This window comes from Anomalospiza imberbis, chromosome 6 (assembly GCF_031753505.1).
Source record: "Anomalospiza imberbis isolate Cuckoo-Finch-1a 21T00152 chromosome 6, ASM3175350v1, whole genome shotgun sequence".
Lineage (NCBI taxonomy): Eukaryota > Metazoa > Chordata > Aves > Passeriformes > Viduidae > Anomalospiza > Anomalospiza imberbis.
The window spans coordinates 58,355,044-58,380,300 of NC_089686.1; the positions used below are offsets into that span (position 1 = coordinate 58,355,044).

The 25,257-nt window shown below is 40.8% G+C and overlaps 1 protein-coding gene across 2 annotated transcripts in view; it reads left to right on the plus strand.

The window, feature by feature from the left end:
- Positions 1-25,257, plus strand: part of MICAL2 (microtubule associated monooxygenase, calponin and LIM domain containing 2) — a 114,329-nt gene that overhangs the window by 39,632 nt on the left and 49,440 nt on the right. Inside the window, exons 3-20 of one of the 2 annotated variants that reach the window (XM_068194658.1) lie at positions 727-934; positions 1,571-1,687; positions 2,668-2,769; positions 4,549-4,704; positions 5,619-5,719; positions 7,340-7,597; positions 8,425-8,540; positions 9,599-9,725; positions 9,915-10,005; positions 10,099-10,246; positions 12,302-12,501; positions 12,985-13,097; positions 16,141-16,212; positions 16,789-16,938; positions 18,056-18,160; positions 19,306-19,518; positions 19,730-19,831; positions 20,429-20,557. In XM_068194658.1, the coding sequence (XP_068050759.1) occupies positions 727-934; positions 1,571-1,687; positions 2,668-2,769; positions 4,549-4,704; positions 5,619-5,719; positions 7,340-7,597; positions 8,425-8,540; positions 9,599-9,725; positions 9,915-10,005; positions 10,099-10,246; positions 12,302-12,501; positions 12,985-13,097; positions 16,141-16,212; positions 16,789-16,938; positions 18,056-18,160; positions 19,306-19,518; positions 19,730-19,831; positions 20,429-20,557 (2,508 nt within the window). Of the gene's footprint in view, positions 1-726; positions 935-1,570; positions 1,688-2,667; positions 2,770-4,548; positions 4,705-5,618; positions 5,720-7,339; positions 7,598-8,424; positions 8,541-9,598; positions 9,726-9,914; positions 10,006-10,098; positions 10,247-12,301; positions 12,818-12,984; positions 13,098-16,140; positions 16,213-16,788; positions 16,939-18,055; positions 18,161-19,305; positions 19,519-19,729; positions 19,832-20,428; positions 20,558-25,257 lie in introns of those variants that run through there. The other variant, XM_068194657.1, reaches the window with a different exon arrangement.

The following is a 25,257-nucleotide window of genomic DNA, read 5'->3' on the forward strand; positions in this document are numbered from 1 at the left end:
CAGGAATCCTCAGTAATTGTTATGGAAGAGATCCTTCCAAGGGTGCCCAACCTTAGATTTAAGCTTCTCAAGTGTGACTGTCCTGAAAGTGAGGATGTTTAGCATTGGGTGAAATGGAATAGGACAGGATGAGTTCCCTGGCCCTGGCAGAGGAGGGCAAATCTGCTGAGTTTCCTTGGCATGTCCTGCTTTACATCAGTAGGTGAACCAGGCTGTTACATCCACCCTCGCTTGAGAGAGAGTAGCTAATAGAGTAAGGCTACTGGCTTATCATAGGTTTGTTCAACAAATCTAGTAAGTGTACACCCATTTCCTCTTTAAAATAAAAAAAGCCTACACTAAGACCACTTATTTCCTTTCCCCTCCCTTTTACACAACTGCAATGCTGTTGAGAAACAGCTGCAAGCACTTGAGAAACGCTGCATGGGGATTAGAAATGTGCAAGCAGATGCTCAAAAATGTTTGGCTTTTTGCTGTTTTTTCTCTTACATCTCTTCATCAGATGCTTTTGTGTCTGCATTAAGCACAGTTTATCCTCTTTTTTAAATAGGCTGGACACCACATGCAAAAAAAATTTTCCTTTTCATTGATTTAGGTAAATTATTTGTTTGTGCTCTCAGCAGTGCAAGTCCAGTTGTATTTCAAGACATATACCAATAGAGTAAGTTGGAAACTGTGTGGAAGTAATACAAAACACTGTGTCACACTCCTCCTTTTCTCTGCCAGTGTTTAATTATTGGAGGTGGCCCCTGTGGCCTGCGGACTGCCATTGAACTTGCCTTCCTGGGAGCCAAGGTTGTCGTTGTGGAGAAGCGGGACACTTTCTCAAGGAACAATGTGCTGCATCTCTGGCCCTTTACCATCCACGACCTTCGGGGACTGGGAGCAAAGAAATTTTATGGAAAGTTCTGCGCAGGATCTATTGATCACATCAGTAAGTATCTGAAGGCATGGGCACTGTTTGGATAAGAGGTTACCAGGATCAGAAGATTGGTGGCGACGTTCTTGGTTTGGCAGAAAGTTCATCTGCCTTAACCATGTGTCACTGCATGCATGCACACAGAGAGGAAAAAAAATGGTCTTGTTTAAACAAGGTGGAAATAGAACAAGTTACAGACTTATGGAGAATATTTTTTTTTGTTAGTGTGGTATGATTAAACAGCAGGTTTTCATTATGAGGTATGAAGAATATTGATATATATTCCAGTATGTTGAAGGTAGACACAAATAATAGAGTGGACTATTTTACAGGGAAATGTGCTGTAAAATTTTATATTCTAAAACATGCTGGTTAGAAGATCTTTTAAGTGTCATCAAGAGACAAACCTCTACAAAAGCATTCTAAGAAACTCAACTGAAATTAGTTTTGCCAACAAGATTGTGCTGCAAGAGGAAAAGGAGGTGGAAGAGAACAACATCCTGTGGTGGTTGCTATTTTTACATTCATTACAGTATGGGATATAGAAATGCTACACACTTGTGTTAACAATGAATTTCAGTTCTCTGGCAGGCTGGTGGCAGCTGGGGTTGCTTACTTATCAAACACATCTTTGTCACTTGCTCTCCACAGGTATTCGACAGCTTCAACTCATCCTCTTCAAAGTTGCACTTATCCTTGGAGTGGAAATTCACGTGAACCTGGAATTTGTGAAAGTCCTGGAGCCTCCTGAAGATCAAGAAAACCAAAGTATTATTTATCATAATACAGTTCTGTTCACAGCAACTTCTTTTTGTGGCAGGTGTTATGTGAAGTTGTACAAGGCAGTCGAATGCTGTTTGAAGAAATATAGAGTTTTTTGCCCTTCTTATTCAGCCACCTTGTTCTGTGCAGTTACAGGCGTGCTAAGTATCAGTGTGACAGAGCACTGATAAGTCTTAAAACAAAACCCAGGCAGAGAAGCTGAAGTTTTGCACTATGTCTTCTGGCATATGTTTGAGGCTCTGTAGGGAGTCAGGTGTGGCTTCTTGGGATCTTCTTGCAAAAACATATTTTGATTGATAATATAAATATTGAGGATGGATTAAGTGCCCAGGGCCTAGTTTTGCGTTCACATTTGATATAAATCCCACTGGCACACAGAGTCTTATCAGCATTCTTATGCAAGGTTTTTAAACAATAGAAAAAGATTTCTATTTTTTTTTAAATATTAGTTTTGAGGATGTAGTAATACTAAAATATTTTAAAATTTTAATTAAAATACTGTGGTATCTCTTCAAAGGGTCATAAAGTGACAGTGGAACAGGTATATTAGTTTAAGTAGTTAAAGTATATTTAATTTTAAAACATGGACAGTACAAACACTTTCACATAATCAGCTTTGTAAAAAGATTAAATTTAGCTTTGTGCTAAATGCTTCCATTTACTTTCCATTTAGAAGACAATTAAAAGCATTGATGATGGAATGCTATTTTTGCTCTTTAGTAGCCAGCTCTTCCTTGCTGTGACCACATGTATGTACTGTTCTGGTAAGGTGGCTGTGGGGTTATTTCTGTGAGAATCAAGTGCTTGAGCATCTTCTTGTGGTGTGGCTCTGAGAGGAAGTTACTGCATTAGGTGACCCAGAGAATGAGAAATGCACCCTTTATCTCAGTGCCCTTTCCTCAGACTCTGAAATCACTTCTCTGTTGTAATACTGAAGAATTAATAAATATTTTTTGTGTTTTCAGAGATGGGTTGGAGGGCTGAATTTCTCCCCATGGATCACCCTTTGTCAGAGTATGAATTTGATGTTATCATTGGTGCAGATGGCCGCAGGAACACGTTAGAAGGTGGGTGAATGTGTGTTTTTAGCCATATTCGTGGTCTTTAGGGTACCTTGAAAGATCTGAAAGTTAGAGGAGAACACAAAGCAGCAGGTTACCTTTCAATCCACGGAAGTCTGTGTGAAAGCTGTTATTTTATGTGGTACCTTTTGGTTTTGTTGTTAAGTCGTAGCTCAAAAAAAAGACAATGTCATTACTGCTTCTGAGCTCTGTCTATTTGCACTGCCTACAAATGCATTGTGGTGCCATTGGGCTTGCTTCAAGCTTAAGTAATTATATGATGATTTAACTTGAAGGAAGCTGACAAGATGTCAGGAATGGCATAGCCTTTGCTGTTGTGCTGTGAATTTGCCCTGTGTGCTTGAACTCATGACCAGAAGGTGACTGTAAGGTATTTAATGAAGGCAACAGAGGCTTTGCTTCTTTGTAAATGAGACTGAACTTCAGAAGCAGTTCCTTTAGGAACAGTAGGAAAAGATAATAAATAGCTCTAAGGTGTGTGGGAGTAGAGGGTGTAAATGTTTCCTGAACTTGAGTCACTGCTGAGAATTCAGACCACCTGACCTGTGTTTCTTAGAGAGACACTGGCTAAGCTGCTCCTGCATCACAGGAACAAACCTTTTACTTAATTATATATTTCCCTTTTAACTCTAATTTTATCCATGCGTGTTTCCGTTCTCTAAGTACACTTTTTCCTTTTTTTTTTAATTAGCTACATAGTTTGTCTGCTTATTCTTTTATCTGCCAACTACAATGTGCTTACAGTTAATTCCTTATAATGCTGTACTATATTGTTGTCGGGCTGCCCCCCATAAAAGATTGTTTAAATAGTCAGGTACCAGCAAAACCTAATTATTCTTACCTCACCTGCAGACTCTATCAAGAGGTTGATGTTTATCATCATATGAGGATCTAGGGGAGTGATTGGTGCACTGAAGATATGTACAGAAGCTCGTGTTGTCATATCAAATCTATCCCAATGAAATAACGAGAGCATATCAAGAAGCACAGAGACAAAAACCCATAACCAGTTTATTTCTTGTTATAAAATAACATATTTATGTTGTCATCTGCAGTGGGCTAAGAATACATTAAGGATCCTCTGTCCTACTTCATAATTTAATTACAGATGAGGGGAACATTGAAAAACTTCAATGTGTGATTGCAAGATTGTGGCTCAGGGGGCTTTTTTCAGTGAAAAGTGAAAGGTGGAGCGAGGAGCTTCTCGGTTGGTCTCACCTTGGAAATATTACAATTAACCCACTGAATATTTTTCAATTCCAAATACCTGTGAAAAATCTCATTAGCTGGTAGTGTGTGCATCTAAGCACTGCTACAGAGGTTTCTATTTTTCACATCATTTTCTGCTGCTTTTGACTGCTGATGTCTTGCTTCTTTTTCAAGAGCTGTTAGCTGTTTACCACCTATATAACAAATACCTAACTTGCCATTTAGCATGTTAAAAACGCCTCCTTCCACTGAAATTGGCCTATTCTATTCCCAGACCTGTCAAAAATTTTTTCCATGTTTTTCTTTAGTCATAATTTTTCATTATCTTCTTCCCTTAGTTCCCCACCCAACCATTTTTTAATGAGACTTTATCTTGAATGCAGTGCAGCTCTAGTTTTGCAGCTGAAAGTGGGGAGAATAGACTTTTTACATTCAAGGGAATTGGTGTGTTGTTTGATGAAGTGTAGGAACGATACTGAGCTGTCTTGAGCTGATCCTCCCTGAAAGTCCAGTCTGGAGTTTGCAGTGGTTCTAATTCCTGTCTTTGCTCACCAGGCTTCAGGAGGAAGGAATTTCGTGGAAAGCTGGCTATAGCGATCACTGCCAATTTTATAAACAGAAATACAACTGCAGAAGCCAAGGTAGAAGAAATTAGTGGGGTTGCTTTTATCTTCAATCAGAAGTTCTTCCAGGACCTGAAAGAGGAAACGGGTGAGTGCATCCTCATTTTTTCCACTACCAAATACAAGAGGCAGCAGGGGAACTCTATGTGCCAGGCCACCCTCTTGTTACTGGTAACATCAGTTTTGAATAATCTGTGTAAAAAAATTTTCCAAGTGATAAAATATTGTTGATGTCAGAAGCTTGCAGATGGAGGTGTCCATTTATGGTACAGTGGGATATTTTTTTAGCTTGGGTGTTGCCACATCATGGTTTGTTTTAGTGTTTAAATTTTTCTCAACTGCAAAAATGTCTGCTATGTTGAACAAATTTGGAAGAGCATTTTCAGGGCCCAGAGATTTTCCCTTAAGACATTATTTGTTTTGTTTCTATCTGTTCACATGATGAACAGCTTAAACCCTTTGAAAAAGTCTCTGCCCTTCTGGGAGGAGTTTATTCTTGCTTTTGATGTGTGGAGCTGATAAACTGAGAAGACCTAGAATCTGCCATAAATATTAAAAATATAAACTGTGAAGCACATCTTAATGGAAAGGAAGATGAATCAACTCTATTCTTGATTTACAGCTGATTTTTAAAGAATTACTCTTATGATTGAAACCAAACCCCCTGGTTAGACCCAGTGCCAGAGCCCTAGCAACCCAAAAAACACTTTGCTCCCTTGGCACCCAGTTCTACCTCAGGCACTGCTAATGCTGTAGCTAACTAGCTGTTCCCTGAAAGAACGCTGAGTAACTTTAAACTGTGCTAAGAAGAACTCCTGTTGGGCGAGACCACTCTCCTCTCTTGTTCTGCTTCATAGCATTTTGCCCACTAATCCTTCATCCCAGCTGGGAGAGTGGATGCATCCCAAGAAGGAAAAGCACCTGCCGGGATCAATCCCACGCTGTTAGTAAATGACATAGGCAGGGCGCTGCGTTTGGTGACAAATGTGTCTCTCTTTTCAGGGATTGACCTGGAGAATATTGTTTACTATAAAGACAGCACACATTATTTTGTGATGACAGCAAAAAAGCAGAGTCTTCTGGACAAAGGAGTGATTATTAACGTATGTAAAAATGCTGATTAAACCCTATTTTATTTGCTTGGCACAGAGTAAGTGTGAACATCTGCATAAACGTTGCTGCATGTTAGAGAGGGTGTTTATAGACTTAATCACTTCATTCAAGCTCAGGTCACTTGGATCTTACTCTGACATTTTTAGAATTTGCTTTTCCCTTCAGTCAGCTCAAAGTTTCAATAGAGAACTGAAAACAATACTACCTAAATTAATCAGCTTTGAAACTGGCTGAAATGAGATCTTGACTCACCTTGGAAATACGTGGTGGGATCGTCACAGCAGAAAATAAAAACCTCAGTTATTTAAGAGTGAACTTAGCACAGCTATGTTCAGTTTTATCAGTCAAATAAGGAAGTGTAAAAACCTACCCTAGGCTAAATTGCAAATTCTCTAAAGTGGGTGAAACATGATAGAAGAAGGCTATAAAAACGATGGTCGGACCTTTCAGGGGTATTCGTGATTTTGAGGGATTTTTTTCTTTTCCTTTTTTATTTTCTTCTTCTGTAAAACATAGGGTTTATTTTCTTTTATTTCTAGAAAGTGTTATGGAACCACTTAAATTTCCCTTTCTGGAAACGCAAAAGAGTTCAATTTTTCTTGCAAAGTAAGGCAGTGCCAAAACAGCCAAGTGTAATTTCCTGAAGGAAGTACTTGTGGGGAACTGTCAGAAGGGCTTTTGGCTTTCTGATAGGACCGCTTAGCTCAGTGCCATGATTCTCTGCCCTTTTGGAGACCCGGGGCTCCCAGGGCAGAGCTGCTGTCCATGACCAACCAAAGTGGGACAGAGGAAGGGCAGAACCCCTTGGAGGAGTGACTGGTGGGCCCTGAGGTTGTGGGGCTGGTGTTTGTAGGTGAGGGCAGTCCCAGGGGATCTGTGGGGAGTTTGAAGCAGAGGAGCAGCAGCTGTGGCTCATCAGAGCTGTTTTCCTGACCTACTCAGCTCTGAGTGGAAAAAAAATCAACCACCCCAGTGTGTCTGGTGCAACTGGGCTAATAGCGGTTCTGTGGTATCATCTGTGATTAGGGGTCTCATCCATGATTAGGCTGGAAATAGAACCTGCCTCATTAATAATCACTGCCTTTAAGTAGGATGACCTGTAAAGGCATGGTCCTTTACCACTCTGCCCAAGGAAAAACCCAGCCCAAAAATGAACAGAAAAGCTGCTACAATCCAGGTTTGGATGTGGTGTTGTTACTGAGATGTCGAGTCAAACCTTGAGGCTGAGCCCCCCATGTTACAGCATCAGTGTTTCTGCTCTCCTGTGGATTCAGATGTGGGGTGCACGTGTGCAGAAAAGCGTTGCAGTGATGTGGATGACATCTTTTGATCTGAGGGAAATAATGTTCTGAAAACATCACATAACCAAGGAACTGGGAGAAGCTATAATCTTCTATTGCAAACGAAGCTGCTTGTTCAGTGTGGGCAAGGAGAGTTTCTGTTTGGGACAGTACCTGTGTTTGTGCATTGGCTTTTTGGAGGACATGACAAGTGTCACTTGTTTCTTGTTGCTGTGAGATTTGTGGCTCCCAGTCCTGCTGTGAGACTGCAATGCTCCAATTCAGAGAGGATATTGGAGTCTCTCATCCCACATCCTTCTCTCCTTGCAGGACTCCATTGATACCGAGCTGCTGCTCTGTGGGGAAAATGTAAACCAGAGCAATTTGCTCTCCTACGCCAGAGAAGCTGCTGACTTTGCAACCAACTACCAGCTGCCTTCCTTGGATTTTGCAATTAATCATTATGGCCAACCAGATGTGGCAATGTTTGATTTTACCTCCATGTATGCATCTGAAAACGCTGCACTAGTGAGAGAGAGGCACAGACATCAGCTCCTGGTGGCTCTTGTTGGAGATAGTTTGCTTGAGGTATATCTTGGAATGCCTTCTAAGTAGTATTTTCAGGTTTTTTATTTTATTTCCTTAACCCAACCATTCAATCTAGCCTACAATATAAAATGTCCTGTTTTACATGTCCTGAAACAGTGGTACCTTCTTTGGAATAGATTTTTTCCCCCTTTTTTCTTTTCTCCTTTTTTATGCCATAGTTTGTCATAGCTAATCCTTGGCTGGCAGCCTGTGGCTGAGATCCTATTTTGCTTTATGCAAGTTGTGTTGCTGTCTGAAAACTGTGAGCTTCGTGTCCTCAGCTTGGGTGCATGGCACAATTTTACTGAATTCCATCATAGACAAAAACCTGATCCAAATTATTATTGCAGTCTCTTTGCCTTCGTATGTTCCCTTTTTTTCTTTCTGAAGTGAAAAGTATATGCTGCAGCTTTTTTTTTTTTTTTTTAATTCATGCTGACAGCCTGAGGCATTTGAAAAGAACAGTCGAAAGCAAATTTAGGAGGTGAAAAGGGCATCTTTTTTTGTTTTCCTTTTTTTCCTTTAATAATTTTTGAGTCTTCTTTTTTTCTCAGCCTTTACCTTTTGGGGCTAAGAATTTTTTTTTTTATATGCAGAAGTTAAAAAAAAAAGGAAAAATGAAAAAACGAATATTTTTTCCCTGCCTAAGACTTAAAGGAGAGGCACATTTAAAACCTGCAAGTGTTGGCCTGTGTTGCATTTTGACTCTTTCTGGGCTATTTTTCCAAGACAGTATGAAACCCTGGACTCCAAATTCACATTGAAAGTTACTTTTGTAGTAAGAACTTAAGAAATGCAAAGAATTGAAGTGTAAATGCTTCTTGCAGCCATTCTGGCCAATGGGTACTGGCTGTGCAAGAGGTTTCTTGGCTGCCTTTGACACGGCGTGGATGGTGAGGAGCTGGGCGCAGGGGAAGCCCCCGCTGGAGATCCTGGCTGAACGGTGAGTGCTGCTTTGGTCCCCAGCATTTCCAGTGTTTGAAAGAGCCACAGCTACTCCTAGAAGGCAGTGGATTTCAGAATGCTATCAGGAGAAATATTATTAGGGTTTAAAACACTGATTTATGTCGCTTAAGTGTGATCCTTAAAGAAATAAACCAAAGAGACCTTGTATCAAAAAACCCCAAACCTCCAGCCATCGCAACACCTGTTTCTTTATCATTAAAAAAAAAGAAAAAAAATCCTGAAAGGAGTCTAAATAAATTCTTCAACACTAACAGCTTTCAGAGTTGGTCTCTGTGATTTTAACTATGCATTTTGGTGTAGTGGTCCTCTCTTTAGGCTGATAAATATGTGGAGAATTGTTATAAAGCTGCACCAGAAACCTTTTTTGACTGGAGCAGGAAAATCTGTTGCTAAGTACAGCAGCAGTCTTGGTGTCACCATGGTCTGGTGGTTGAAGTTGCTGACTTAGATTCTGCTGGCAGCCACCCTGCTCTGCTACAGCTGCCCAGGTTTTGGGGCAAATACGTAATAGGAAGAGTCATGGTTATGGGAATGCAAGCAGGAGCTTTACTAACGACAGCACTTTGGGAAGTTTTAAGATAGAAGCCTGTGGGATGACTCAAACACAGCCTAGTCCCAAATGGAAAATTGAACAGCATAGTAAAAAAAGCTGTGGTGGTTATAGGAATTGCAGGATGACAGGATTTAGTGCTGTTATGTGGTAAGTTACTTCTTGAGTAGATGTTAAAGCAAAACCAGATGACTGGATGATGTAACCTCCTTTTTTTTTTTTTTTTCCTCCCTCCTTTTTCTTGCTCACTTCCTGCCTCAGGAAAATATGGGCATAAGCTCTGAGTGTCCGTCTTGTCCTTTTTCTGTCTGCCATCCTTCTGTTGAGTGGGGATAAGAAATGGGATGGATGCATTATGCATTTGGTCCATAACACTTGTCCTGGAAGAACCAAAATAAGGTTTAGGCAGCTGCAAAGAAACCCCAAACTCTTATAAATAAATATTTATTTTAATACATAACTCTTGCATCTTTTTCCTCTGCAAGAGAGAGCATTTATCGACTCTTGCCTCAGACGACCCCTGAAAATATTAATAAGAACTTTGACCAGTACACCATTGACCCGGGAACAAGATACCCGAACTTGAACTCGAGCTGTGTTCGACCTCACCAGGTCAGTACTTAAAAGGCTTGCTTGTGAAATCAGTTCTTTTTTTATCAAGGGTAAATAGAACTGCAAGGAGTGTGTCAACAAAATCTTCAGGAGACTCTTTAATTTAGAATCAGCTGCTGATAAAGTTAACCTGGAAACAAAACTGGTTTTTTTGTCTGACATTTTGCTGGTAATTGCTTTTCCTTGTAGGTGAGACAATTATATGTTACCAGTGAGCTACAGCAGTGTCCTCTTGAAAGAGTGAGCTCCATTAGAAGATCAGTGAACCTCACAAGACAGGGTAAGTGGCATCTCTTGTTTGCTGTAGCTTAACATTTGTGGCCTTCTGAGCATGCAAAAGCTGACTGAAATGTTTGCTTTCCCGTTTCTGCAGAGTCAGATATTCGGCCTAACAAGCTTTTGACGTGGTGCCAGAAGCAGACAGAGGGATACAGAAACGTTAATGTCACTGACCTGACCACCTCCTGGAAAAGTGGCCTTGCTCTGTGTGCCATCATCCATCGCTTCAGGCCTGACCTCATGTAAGTGACAGCTGTGGAGCTCCTCAGGTGAGGCATTTGCAAAGGGACTGCCCTTTGCAAAGACCAGAACAACCCTGACACTCTGCAGTCCCCTTCTGTGGCTGCTTTCTGCAAGGAAGTGCACACCACGGCCAGGTTTGGAGGGGGGAAGGGTGGGGTTGGGTTTGCTTTGTTTCTTCTGTATGTCCTTGCATGCTGTTTAAAATGAAATATATGTGCTTTCAAAGAGCTGGGAGGGTTTTGAACCCTATGATTTATCATGTTTGTGGGAGTCATGTGTCTATTTAAAACGAAAATTTGCAGTTCTGGGGGAATGTGTAGAGCTGAGTTCCCAGATCCCTGGAGACAGGTTTTAGTGTCTGAAACCACAGCCATGAAGCACAGTCCTGAGTTACAGAAATGTGGGGTGAGCCTGAATGAGCCATCCTCCATGTGTTGTACTGGTTGCTGTGACAGTCAAATAGGGAAATGTTGGACCGTGGACATGGAGGTTTTGCACAGCTCTGTCCAGGAGAGCACAGAGTCCTTTCACGTGGGCAAAGCAAGGGCTGGGCCTTGAAAATTAACTGCCCTAGGGGATAAGTGTACACCAGCATTCCCCTTTTGGCAGTTTCTGGGGTCCTAGTGCTGTATGAACCAACTCCATGCATCTGAATATTTTGTAATGTCCCATAGTTAGATACAAGAAGGTCAGTGTGTAACAGGTGTCAGGAAATGGCAATTGCTGGCACTGCTGGGTGCAGTCTGTGGGTGACTCTTTCTTCTCACCAGTCTCCAAAATGCACTCTCTTGTCTTCCTATAGAGCCTTAGGAGTCACACATGAATTACTGTCAACCTCCCTTTATTGTGGATAAATGAAAGGAATGATTGAACTTTTTTATGAGGTGTGATAAATTGGAGAAAAAATAGGAGTGGTACCTGGGGTGCTTGTTTGTACAGTTTTGCTAGAGGAAGAGCTGAGATTTTAAGAATAGGAATTTTTTTTTTTGCCTTGGGTTCATTTGAAACAATTAAAATTATGGATGTTTTTGGGAGAGAGGGTACAGAAAGCAAAGTAATCTTTGCTGCCTGTGGAAAACATGTTCTCTACACTGCTCTCTACAAAGTCGATAAATTTATCTTCCTGAGCTAACAGACCTCCTGCTATTCGATTAATGTTATGTTTGGATCTTGTTGGCTTTTTGTATTCAATGAGCCTGCAGAAGGACTTGGCTGGATGAAAGCTAGGCAGGCAAGAGAGGTGGCTGCCAGTGACAGCCCCCAGCTCCAGAAATGGGCAGTGGGTGGGTGAGGCAAGAGGAGAAATTCTTTGGGGATTCAAAAACTCACATTCCACTGTGAGGAGAAAGAAACTACCCTTCCTGGAGCTTTGTAATTTATTCATGTGTTTATTTTAATGATGAATTTTGGAAGCTGTTCAAAAGATCAGAGTCTTAGAATAGGTCCCATAGAAAATGGATTAGAGAGTGGATAACAGAGTTCCAGATGTGTGATGTACTTTAGTGCACTGCTAAATTCAGTTATGATCTGGACAGGAGGTCCCTGCTCAAACTGTGTGTGTAACACCTTAAAAAGGGAAAGAGAGTGCCTGTGCATGCGTGTGTGCACACATATAATATGCTACTTCCATAGAATGCTGTCCTAAATTTATTCCTCCAGGCTTTGTTGATTTATAAAACCAGTTGAAACTAACTAATCTGTTGGTAATGGATGAAGTTTGTGGTAGTTCAGCTGTATTTGGAGAAGGAAGAGGTTTCTTAGCACTTCTGAGGAAGAATTGCATCTCTTCAATAAATAAGGATATTTTTTTGTGGGACTACATCGAGGTCCATTTCAGTGAAAAAGCTTTTAAATTACATTTCTGGCAAAGTCAATATTTGTAATAACGGGATTTGTGTGAGGCTCTTACCTTTGGCACTGTGTGGACTCTGTAGCTTTGACCCAGTGAGATGCCTGTGCCCTCATTCCTGGTGCTGCTCTGCCATGGGCACGGGAGCACTGTGTGTTCCCAAAGGGAGCAGGGAACGAGTGATGCTGCTGTGCTGTCCCTGCAGCGACTTCGACGCCCTGAACGAAGAGGACGCGGTGAGGAACAACCAGCTGGCATTCGACGTGGCCGAGCAGGAGTTCGGGATCCCCCCGGTGACCACGGGCAAGGAGCTGGGCTCGGCCGGGGAGCCCGACAAGCTCAGCATGGTGCTCTACCTGTCCAAGTTCTACGAGCTGTTCCGGGGCACGCCTCTGCGCGCAGTGGGTGAGGCACAGCAGTCCCTGAGCTTTGGCGAGTGGGCGAGGGGCAGCGCTTCATCCAGGCTGCTGACAAGCACTGCTCTTGGGCCAAGAGTCTTTTCCCAGCAGAGCCATTCTGGCCTGCAAGAGTTACCTCGGGCTTAACACAGGAAAGGGGAAAAATTTGATTGAATACCATGGTTTTGTGGGTCCTTGGTGGTTTCAGGGAGTAGGAGCAGCTGGATAACTGCTGCTTGACATCATGAAGGGCATGTATCAAGTTGTTGGTGTGATTCCCTGGTAGGCATGACTGCACACAGCACATTCATGCTTGTGTTTTTCTCCTTCTTTTTTTAAAAAGCCACCCTAGATTCTATGTATTTACTTTTATTTGCCTGTGTTTCTTATATATAATTGCTACCAGCACTCAACTGGAAAGCTTTGGCTTAGTCAGAATAATTTCAAATCAAATCTAACTAAATATCCTAAGCAGTTGTTTTATCAACAGATGCTGCTGAGAAGCAAAATGGAGAAAATAATGATCTTGGTTCATCAAAATCATCGAATTTCATCTTTAATAATTATATCAATTTAACCTTACCAAGAAAACGAGTACCAAAGGTGAGTTGTGAAGCAAGACTTGCCATATGAATTTTTTTTTCTGAGAGGATGAAAATAAACTTTTATATAAATAGAGGCTCAGAAATAGGGGGTTATGTATACACTACTATAATTTTCTGAGCTATTTCTACCTGTAGGAAAAAGAGTCCTGTAGCTCCATATTCCTGGAGTTAAATATACAGCCATTTTATTATATATCAGTTCAAATAATCAGTGCTATGCTAAGCTGTTTATTAATTGGGAGGGAGTGCTGCTCTTTGAAAAAAGTAGTGATTTGCAGTTTGTGGATGCTTGTCAGGGTTCTGAAGAGAAGCTTTCCAAGTCTAGAGAAGAAAGCTGCAATGGTGACAAACTGGTGGACAGGTTGATCAGCAGCTTTGGGATAACAATCTCTTAGTCATGCCCATGTACTTTTCTCTCTTGGTTACTATTTAATGAAGACTTACTGACAGGCCCTGTTATGTCCCCATATTATAAAAAAGTCCATGCCCATACATGCTGTGATTAAGGACTTCAGAGCCTTGAAGCTTTGCAGAGGCCTGAATTAACACATGTACACATCTACTGCATTTCTCAGTATTTAGTATATGGCTTTTAAAATTTGTTGCTCTCTTGTCTTGTAGCAATATGGTTTCTCTTTTTTTCACTGGAAGAATTACTCCAGAATTTCCAGATACTTCCTATGCTGACTTTTGTCTTGAATATTTTCTATCCGTAAACACGTTTTCAAAACCTGTGGACAGTCAATTGTCCAGTAACTTCAAATATCCTTGTTAGGAAATAATTTTTTCCTGCCACCCACATACACACAAAACCAAGTGACATGGTTCCCAGATAGCCAAGCAGTGAGAAGCCAAACAGGCAGAATAAACTTTGCTTTTTCTTGTGGGTGACTTCTTTAGAAGGAAAACCTTTTTCATGACCACAATGTTGTTTTTCAATGAGTTGTTTGCAGAAGTAAACAGACTTTTAGCAGTGGGGAGAGCTTTCCATTACTGAGCCACAGAGCCTCTGATTAACCTCCTGTCATGAAATAAGCCTTCTGTCATAGAAGGAGCTGGAGTTTTTGGCAGTACATGAAAGCACGAGGTGATTTGCTTGAAGGACCCCTCTGGTTTCACACTGTGGGGCTTGTTGGAAATTAGAAGTGGAACTATTATTTCCCAAATCAGCTTGGGAAACAAGGCATTTTGTGCGAGGTTTTGCAGCTCTGTCATGGATGGGCTGTGAAACCAAGTAAGGTGAGTTAGGGTACTTGGATTAGGACAGACTTGGGAGTACCATAACCAGCTGAAACTAGCTGGAAAATTAAGCTCCTTGGAAAGTAATTGCTTGACTTCAGGGTTTGGCTGTGGCTTAAGTTTTTTCAGGGCTCTTTCCCCTGCAAAAAGTGGTGCTGAGCATTATCCAGGTGTATATATATCAAACATTCTGTCCAGGCTTTAGGAGAGCAGAGAGTGTTGCTAACTGAACTTCCATGGTATGTAGTTTGTCCTTGGATTGGGCTGGAGGAGGGATCCTTATCTGGGCACAGGCTGTGAGAGACCAGGAAGCGGGGCCTGGAGCTGGGGTGGCTGTGGCTGCTCTGGCAGCCTGTGCTGAGCTGCATCATGTTTTCCATTCTCCTCTCAGTGTCAGCCTGGCTGGAGAGGAACTGAGATTTCCTGTGCTCCAGACTAATAAATGAATGGAGGTGTTTACACAATGCAGGGCGCAGCCCTTTTGCAGTCTTGCTCGGCAATTAAATTGCTTTGTCTTTCACTTCTTTGTCAGCATGTTAATGAGAGTCACTTCTGTCCGATTTCTGCAAGGTAGCATCTTGCTTTGCTCTATTCACTCAAGCAAAATCTGCTTTTATGTGGCCCAGGCTATTATGTAGAATACATTGTGCTGTTCTGTGTTCACCCTTTCTGGGTAGACTGATGACTGTAGGTCGTGCAAAGCTAGGTTATACTGAGCTGCTGCTTGAAAGACAAAGTAGCAAAGCAAAGTAATTGAAATATTGTAATCTGATTCCTTTGGTGATTGCCCACAAGTTGTTTGGTATTATTCGTTTTCATTGCGTAATGATTTATTACAAACAGTCTATATGTAAAAAGGAAGCCTGCGTTCTTTGATCTTTATTCCTTTTTGGGGTTTTTTAAGTTGACTGAGCAGGCACTAAGTTACAGCGTGGGCAAATGCCAATAAGTAGAATATAGTTTATTGTTAATAAATTATCACTGTATCAAATCTTCATGACTGAATGTTATAATAAGTGATAAAAATTTGCCAGCATTGACTACTTTTCAAGTTTGTGCAGACTGAGTATAAAGTATTATCGATTTGTGTAATCTCTAGTTGAGTAAAATAATGAAATATGTGCGTGGCTCGAGCACAAAAGAAGCAATTTGGTTGCTTAAGGATTGTAATGTTCAGCCATAGTCAGGGAGGTGAACCTTATGAGGGAGCCAGACCTTTAAGGCAGCCAGTAATTGCTCAAAAAAGGAAGTATGACTGCGCTATGAACTCATGATCTGCATGCAGACAGATGGCTTAAGAGAGATTTGGGGGCTACAGTGAAAGAGTGAGGGGTTTCTGGACTTTGTTACTTCTCTGGAAAACAATGCAGTCTAGCTGAAAATTGACAGAAAAACTCATGCTGTAAAACCTTTTTCTTCAAGGATATGTTAGTGTTTTATGAATTATAAACTCCTCAGTACCGAAAGAGGGAAAGATAAACACTAAGTTGAAGGGCCTGTTGAGCACAGTGTACAAGCATGTGTTCTCATGCACTGGAGTCCAGTGAGAGCTCCCAGTCAGGGGCTGTGTGACAGCTTTTACTGCCCTGATACCTGCACAAGGAGCAATCCTGCTGAGCTGGGGGGTCTGATGGGGCAGCGAGACCCTCTGATGCTGGCACTGCTCACCTGTATGTGCCTGGCTGAGCACAGCCCAGACCTCACCTGCCTGGGGATGGTACTTCTCCTGGGAGGAGCTGCTCTGGTAAACTTGGGAATTGCTGCAGTAACCCATGGAACTTGTTTTGGCTTTGCTCTTTCAGGCTGAAGGGAGAACAGAAGAAAATGAGACTAACAAAAGGCGTCGGAAAGGACTCTTTGGTGTCTTTGAGCAGGTTGGTGTTCAGTGGGGCCCACTCCTGTCCAGCTCCTTGATGGGCACCAGAGCTGAGGAAGCAGTGGGAGCTGGGGGGGCAAGGTTTGGCCTTTGGAGCGTGGCAGGGAAAGAACCTCTGCCTTGAAGCCTTGAATTTACTGCGGCGTGCACGGAAGAGCTAAATTAATTTTAATCATTTGGTAGGGAGTAGAGCATTAACTAAATTGCACTAGTTTTTGTTCTGACACAGGAACATTTAAGGTATTGGGATTTTTTTCCTATTCTTAATTGTCTGTTGAGACAATTTTTTATTTGAAGAGTTTGCATTGCAGCTTGGTTTCTAGCCCTTCTCTGATTAGTCACCTTTGTGACTCTGCTTTATGAATAGCAGCACTGATGAATGTTCCCTTTTACTGTACTCTGGGACTCAAGAAAACATTTTTTGGCAACTTTTGCATGCTAAACATGTCATTTTAGTATACTGCAGATTATATTTTCTTTCACCCTTTGCTGAAAAGGATGTTACCTCTCTCCTCCTCTCCGTTCATGAGTGTTGTAGGAAACATAAGAAAAACAGTTTGTTGTTTCCTTGCAGACTTCAGGCTTTCCAAGCCAGGGGACAAACAATGGGAAAGAACAGAGTGATGGCAGAGAAGGAATGAACCAGAACAAAGTCAAATCAATGGCAACTCAGCTGCTGGCAAAGTTTGAAGAGAATGCTTCAAATACAATTCTGCGGAGACAGGTAGGTCATAGATGAACATGAAAGCCATCTCTGAAATTGAACTGGAGTCCCTCCTTGTGAAGGTGATGCAAATTTCCCAGGGAAGACAAGAGTCTGTTGGCTGTTTGAAGTGGGTTGTCTATTTTAATACTACATGCAAATTAAAAGTATTTCTCTCAATACTTGGTAAACAAATACAACTCATACAGATTGACTAAAGCGTCTAACAATAACATGTTGCTATGTGTTACAGTGTCTAGACGTCCCATGGAAGTGAGCCTGTAGAATTTGTGTTATTTGGAAATCTAAGCTGGCTGCAGAAGGCCTGTTGTTGCCTGTATTTTTCAAATAAAGGACACTGCATATCCTGTGCAGTCTGTCTTTATGGAAAATCTAGGGAGTGTCAAAAGGAAACTTAATCTCTTACAAGATATCTGGCTGCCATTTCCATTCCAAAACTAGGCAGAGTGGAATACATTTGTGCATCGTACAGCATTTTCATGGTTTGCTGTTAGTGTGACTAGAGGTGTTTTAAAAACAATCCCATGCTGCAAAGGTATGGGGGAAAAGCTAAAAATCACACTTCAGCCAGAAATAGTTGGAATCAGCAGAATTTAGACCTGTCATCTGAAAGATCTGAAGGAAGGATGAGCAAGGTGTGGATGTTTTGACAAAGATGGTGGCTTTCTTAATTCTTCATCCTTGTATTCATTTGTTTATTTAAATATTTAGGTCCTTCAATAGTGTAGGCTTTATAGATGTCCAGTGACTTTGTCTATCCTTGAACCAAAGTTGTTTGCACGCTACTTGGCTATTTGTCAATGCCCTGAGCTTTCGGTGTGTGGTAAGTGGCCAGAGATTTCCTTGGCCATGCTGAAGGAAGTTATTTTGATCATAAACTCTGTTAAAAAGTACTGAATGTGTTCAACTTTAAGTATATCTTTGATGGTAGAAGTTGCTAATAAAATGGGTGGCTGGCAAAAATGTGCAGAATGTGTTGTTAAGCTTCATAGTAATGCGTTTTAAAATAAGCTTTTTATTTCTTTCTGCCTCGGAAATTCTTTGAATCCTATTTACTGTCTTCCTTTTTTTTTTCCTCCTTCACTCTGTCTTTGCAATTTTAAAAATGCTTTACAAGGAGCTAACAGATAGACCAGCCCTGCTCTCCTCTGAACCTCCTGTTAATCCTCGCTTTGCTAAACCTATGGATCCAAGCCTTCTTCCACCTCAACCAAAAAGGCAGGTAGGAAGCTCCTGTGGGTAACACCTGGCAAGCACAGCATTTCTATCACTGCTGGGAACTCACTGTTATTGCAGAGCTACACAAGACACAAAACAATATTTGGATGGAAACTGCAGAGTTCACAGACACATTTAGCTGAGAATTGTGAAAACCCCATTAGAAAATTAAGGCTATTTTACACCTGCTTTGCCAGATGAGAAAACTCTCTGAAAGTGTGGAAATACCCTGAAAACATAAGTGTTGATTTCTGTGCTACCATATCTAGGCTCCAAATTGTATGAATGTAATTACACAGCTACATTTAACATGTGAGAAAACTGCAGCAGTACCCAAAAATTTATGCATGAACTCGATGCTTTGGGCTATTGTAATGATAAGGCTAAGAGAGAAACCTGGCAAAAATATCTAAGATAAAAGCTTGAACATTGAAAAGCTGATATTGATGCTCAGGTTTTTTATTTCTATAAGTAGAACTTGTGATAAGAATTTCTGCTGAAAGCTCTTTTGCAGCATCACATATATGGGGAAAAAATTTTGACAATGTAGTCTAAATTTTTCTCTTAGTGCTTTCACTGAAAGCAATCTCATCTCAAACAGTATTGATATTCACTTTTCATCTAGTTTTAAATGAAGTTTAAATTGAAGTAAACATCCTGTAGTGGCACTTCAAGAGCAGTCTGCAGTGAAATGTGATCTGTATTGCATGTGGGAATCTGCAGGTCAGAAACTATTTTATATGAAAACTCAAATTCAGAGATGTGTTCTGAACTCCTCAGAAAATGCCTTAAATCTGAAATACGTTATATACTGATTTGGGTCAGACTAGAACCTAAAACCTTTGCTATAAACCCTAGAAGAAGATGTTCTTCTGCACTGCTGCTGTCTGAGGTTATTGACAAATGCTCAGAAACATAGAGAAGGATGTTAAGGCCCGCACAAGTTGTGTAGGACTGATTTATTTCAGTGCATGTCCACAAGCACCAGAAGTGCAGTAGATAGCGTGCAAAGAGTGATGTGAGAACATTTTGTTTCTAGTTATGTGCATGACTGTGCCGTTCTTTCGGAAGCATCCTTAAAAGCTGCATATACTGCATGGTAGTGCAGAAAGCAGAGTTTTGTTCACTTCAAGTGTTTCCCAGTTTCAGGTGGTAGCTAGGAGTGAACACGAGGTCAGGGAACCCAAACAGTCTTTAAATGGTTCTGATCATATGGCCAGGAGAGCAAAGACTGTGCACAAAACAGATCCCCAGCCCAGTCTGTCAGAAACCTCTGAAAATCTCGCGTCTGCCTGTTCTGCTGCATTTGTACTTTCTGGAGTGCTTGAGCGTCTTCAGCACCTGGAGGAAAAAATGAAACAGGTGACAAGCAACTTCTTTTCCTTTCTGTCTCTTAAATGCCTTTGATAATCTGTGTACTGTGGTTCTGCTGGCTTGTTGTCTGTTGACTGTAGGTTGTATTAAGACAATAAGAAGTCTTTCTACAAACTTCTATGTTTTGTTGATGGATGTGGTTTTAACTGAAATCTCTCTCTTTCTTTTCTTGGCTGTCCTTCCCTGGCTGTCACTGCAGAAAAGAGCTCAGAGCATAGCAAATAGGGAATTCCATAAAAAGAACATTAAAGAGAAGGCAGCACATCTCGCCTCAATGTTTGGATACATGGAGTTTCCAAAGGTGAATTTTAAGTTTTGCACCTGAAGAACTGCTGAATTGGAAGATGGATAAGAATTCATGAAGGGAACAAAATTGCAGTGGTTTTGGTTTTAACTTCCTTTCATTTTGTGTGGATCTGAAAAGTAATGTGGATTCCACTGAAACTAGTAAAAAGTGTTGTTCAAATATTATTGCATCGTTTAATTGAGGTGAAACAATCTGAATCATAAAGCTAATCAGAGTGCTTTGGCAGGAGAGAAATATGTTCAAATAAACTATGTCTCGTGCTTAAGCACACACTGCTGGCTCACAGTTTCTAATCAGTTGCTGAGCGGTTGTCCTTGGTGTGCTCTGGTTTTTGCTGGATTTCATTATGCTTTCTCCCAGCACTATCTTACCTTACTGCTCACTGTGAATATTTCTATTAAAGAAACAGTACAATAATATCATTTACCATGAAGATGCCTTGATGATTTCCATGGGCCCTTACTGTGCAGAGGTAGCGAGAAGAGTAGAACTCTCATTGTTATTTCTGGGTTTTTTGATGCATGACTCTGAACTTGACCTGTGTTGATGTCACTGTCTCTTGGATAACTCTCCTGTTTCTGCTCTACACAGAATAAGCTACCTACTAAAGGCTTACCCCATTCTCAGCCCCCAACTCCCTCTTGCCCTCCACCTCATCATTCATCTGTTGCTGCTTCATCATCTGTTGGTTCAGCTTCCTCTGCTGTTTCTTCTCAACAGGTACTCTATTAAGAGATTTTTCATGTAAAACCCAAACTTGTACTCAAGCTGCTTGAGAAATGGCTTGGATGGAAGGTGCTGCCAGCAGACCTGTTGTATAGGTTGTAATTCACAATTAAATCAAACTTTCCTTTTTTGCTGTTGTTAGTTCTGCATGTTTGTAAGAGAAATGTCATCGTCAGAAATGGCTCAGGTAAAAGCTGAGGAACAAAACAAATGGTTAACATTTTTTACTTCAATCCTGAAAATTATGCATTGCTGCTTGTTTTAAATAATAAGATCTGCTGTTGGATGATACCACAGGCATGCTGAAGAAAGCTTCACATTATAAAGCAAACTGAATGCTTGGGTGGCATTTATGTTTCTTTTCATAAGAATATCCATCTGCTCTGCAGGGGAAAACCTGCACAATGATGGCTATTTTAACCACATCTTAGGATGGACATGTCTTAGAATTGTATGAGTATTTACCAGTACAGGCATTTTATTATTGTTTGTTTAATTATTTGTACTTTAAACTTGCTTCTGCATGTGAATAGCTAGAATACAGTTCTTTGTAGCAGCAGGCCTTATGGAGAGGAAACATCCATACTTGGAAAGAAGATGACACTTGGGTCAGAGATACTCAGTTCTTACTTCTGAGGCTGTGTTGCAATGACAGCATGGCTCCCAGTCCCCAGGGAAATACAGGGGACACGGCCCTTCAAGGACACTGCAACTCAGCAGGTGCCTTGCTGCAATAATCCCCTAATTCCCTTCATTCATCTTGAAAGTAATTCCTTTGCCTGGATTTACCTCTTACTTTTTATGACCTAAGAGGTATAGCATGTGATGGGTTTTAAGCTAAGTCATGGTTTCCAAAAGACTGGGGGCTGATGTTCATTTGATTTGGAGAACTATTGTGACTCTGCCAAGAGAGTAAAAAAAAAAAAAAAAAGACAACCCCAAGCTATCTGAAAAACCCTTTAGAATATGAGAACTAGGTTTTTAATCATATGGAAACTCTGTGAGAAATAATTTCATTGGGATTTTAACATCACTTCTTGGAGAACCTTTGTTCTAAACAATCTTTTTTTCCAGATATTTTAAAAACTGGATTTTGTTTAAAGTGCACTGACAGCCTTGATTAGTTGGCCTTTGTACTTAAATGCTGTGGCAATAGTTTGTTGTTACTTGGTTTCACTTGGGCTGAGTTTACTTCAGCTGAAAAGTGCTCTCTCCAGAGATACTGGCAGAATGCAGCACAGCTGAAGCAAGAAAATCTAGTTCTGTCACCAGCACAGTAAATATATGTTCATCTCACTGGGTAAATATTTGGCTAGTTAAGTAGGACTGCATTTACACTTTGGCAGATCTACATGCATGAGCATTTTGATGCCTGCGTACACAGCTCCATGTGTTGAACAGGCTGCCAGCCTCTTGTACACTGTGCATTTCATAGGTGTAAATATGGTGCACTTTGTGTGGCATTTTGGAGAATTTTTAAGCAGCAGGTCTGGTAATGATGATGTGATCTTTACTCCTCCTGTCAGGAGCACAGGAGGTAATAGACTCTGTCCCTGCCCTTTCATGGTCAAATTGTTGTCCCTGTGTTTTATCCTTACAGATTGCACTCTTTTCAGAATGTGAAAATTTTATCCTGCTCTATAAAACACTGACTAAATGTGCAGTGCTATGTAAATAAAAATTCAGCAGTATTTCAGATGCACAGTGTGCATTTCCAAGTGCTGTTCAACAATACGTTTGGACCTCTCTGCTGTGAATATGTTCCAGGAACTGCCTATGTTTCTGTTATCTTGAGGGGGGTTATGGGTCTCAAAATTTGAATTTCTACCCTCTGTTCTGAGAATTTGCATCAGCTGAGTGTAGACTTCAGTATCAGAAAGTGTTTTGGAATTGATAAACCAACAGGAAGAGCTGCTATGTGTTGCTGTCAGTGTTTCTGCTTTTTCCCCAGCAGACAAACAGAAGGTTATAGAAGTGTTTTGAGTTCTGTAAGGCTTCACAATATATGACCTATAAATATCAGCACCCTCCCATGGTTTTAAATAGCTAGTGCTGTCATTTTAATTTCAGGTGAGTTCTGAGGTTGTTACCAGACATGACAAACCATTGCACCTGTTGAGTTTTCCTTGGAACAGTATTAGTTATGGGGACACAGTTATTGAAAAGGGTGGCTATGAAATCATACTGCCTAATTACAGAAACTTGTTATTAAGTCTAAGTCCTGCAAGGAACGCTTGAAAAGAAGGCTGCAGGACTGTATTGTTTCTTTCAAGACATGCAGTCATTACAACTTAGTAAGAATTACCTTCTGTGTGCAATATGTCAATAATGTTCAAAAGTACCTTCTAGCTTCAATCAGCTGTCAAAATTCACATAGCTAGAATTATGAGTTAGCATACATTATGCTACAGGCTGGGCTTCGGTTATTCCTGTTTTCTGCTCAAGGTTGGATTGACCTTCAGAAAACTCTGTTAATCTGAGCTTTGCATGAGTGAATCCACACAGTGTGTCATAAGAACTGGGAAGTTTTTGCAATCAATTTACTCCCTGCAGAGCTTGGACCAACAACTTCCTTTCAGTGACGTGACTCTAATTACCAGCAGTAAGCAGGGCTGGGGTGTTTCCTACACACAGTAACTTATTACTCAAATGTTGTTTATCTCAGAGGGAAAATATACGTAGCAGCTTGTACGAAAAGTAAATAAATCACCCTCAAAGCAAAATAAGACCAGGAAAATCATTAAGGATATGAAAGAACAAAGGGAAAGCACTGTATGCTTTTGGAGGCAGAGAGCATATTTCCTTTGTTTTATGAGAATGCTACTGAGGCTTACTTGGCTGGCTGTGCAGTTCTGAATAATAACACAGGGGAATACAGAAGGCAGCTTTCTCTTCCCATGGTAATAACCACCCTGGTCAACCTGCTGAAGAGCAGCATGCCGCTGACAGCTCAACAGTCTGAGGAAATCACAAACACTTGGGATTTTTAAGTGTTTTCTGGCTGTTCCCCGAAATTCACCGTGTGAGGTAACTCTTTAGGATTCCTGTTCAGCAAAGGCTTTAAAGCTGCTGGCATAAAGCTCCCTGAACTGTGAGCAGTAGCTGCTCCATGCAGACAGTGGCCCCAGCATTACAAAGCTGTGTGTGACTTGAGTAGAGCAGTAGCCTCAGAGGCACTGAGGACATTCTTTGCGTGTCTCTGAGGGTGGCAGATGCTCTTGGGGCTGCCCTGGTGGATCCTCATCCTGCCCTGATGTTTCTGGTTGGTGATTGAGTGGCACTTCAACAGAACAGAATAGTTCTGTTGGAAGGGATGTACAACAAACATCTCTTGCCTGATCAAGTCAGGGCTGACCAAAAGTTAAAGCTTGGTTTTAAGGGCATTGTTGCTAAATTAAATTGAAATCTCACTTGCTTTTACTTGGAATGTGAATTCACATTCACTATAGAAACATTTCCTTTTTAATAACATTTTTAGTGTTTGTAAACATGCAATTTTCTTGTTTTGACTGCTTTAATGTTGACATAGATAGTTCCAATGGAAGGAGAACAGAAATCAGCCAACCTGGTGAATTTCAAAGTGTAGTTCAGGTTCAAGGATACTTTTCTTGAAATTCAACTACTTGCACTTCAAGCACAGCCTTGTTGTTTAATTAATTACTCCAGTATTTATCTAGTTCAAGGAAAACTATCTGCTTCGACTGACTTTGAACACTTTCTTTTACCTTGGATCTTGTGGACAAGAACTTGTACATAGCCTGGAAACTGCTCAGCATATTCAGAAGTGCAGAATTTGGGGAGGAATTTTTTTTTTGTTCCATGTTCTTAAACAAATCAAAGGAGTGTAGTTTTCCTGTAGTAGCAAGTAGCACTTCTTGTAGTGGTTTATAAATTGGTTTGCCACTTGGGACAGCGTTGTGGTTTGTAATTAGCAGTTCACTTTGCAGTTTTTACCCACAAGTTATCCAGATATTGAATGATATTTTAAAGTCTTTTTATGCTAAACAAAACCAAACAAGACAGAAATTTATCCCTTAAATGGCCTTTGTAGTCCTAACGTGTATATTTTGTACCTGCCTGGATAAATTATAAGATAACTCTCAAAAGATAAGGGGAGCTGTAAAGGGTTGGACATGTTCCCTTGAATTTTTTAATCCATAATAATTTTTGAAAACACACCCACAGTGCATTATAAGTGTTTTTAAACTTGATAGAAAATGCTTTAAAATTGTTTTAAAGTATTCCGAATACTGTTGCATTTATATTTTTCTTCTTTCTTCATGGTAACTTTCAGGTATTTTAAAGCCTTCAATTAGCAGTACTTGGTGTGGTGGCAGTAGACAAATCACTTCACTGAGAAGAGGGGGACTTCCTTGAGATTTGGGCTCTGTGAGAGGCAAATGGAGAGTTAGATATGATATCATGTATCTGTCCTCGTGGAAAAAAAACAGGTCCCTGGCTTCAGAAGCAGAGTACCAGACCCCTGGCCAAACCAGGATGGCCCTTGCTGCATTTGCTACCAGGAGAGGCTGTGGGATCTTACATTGACTAGAAAGCTGAAATCCCAATCAATACAGGAAATTTGATTTAGAGTAGAAAATATTTCTGTAAATCTGTGAAGCCTTTAGTGTCTGTTTTCCAGGAGCAGAGTACCTGCCTACCTGCTGCCTCTCACACACTCATGCACACACACC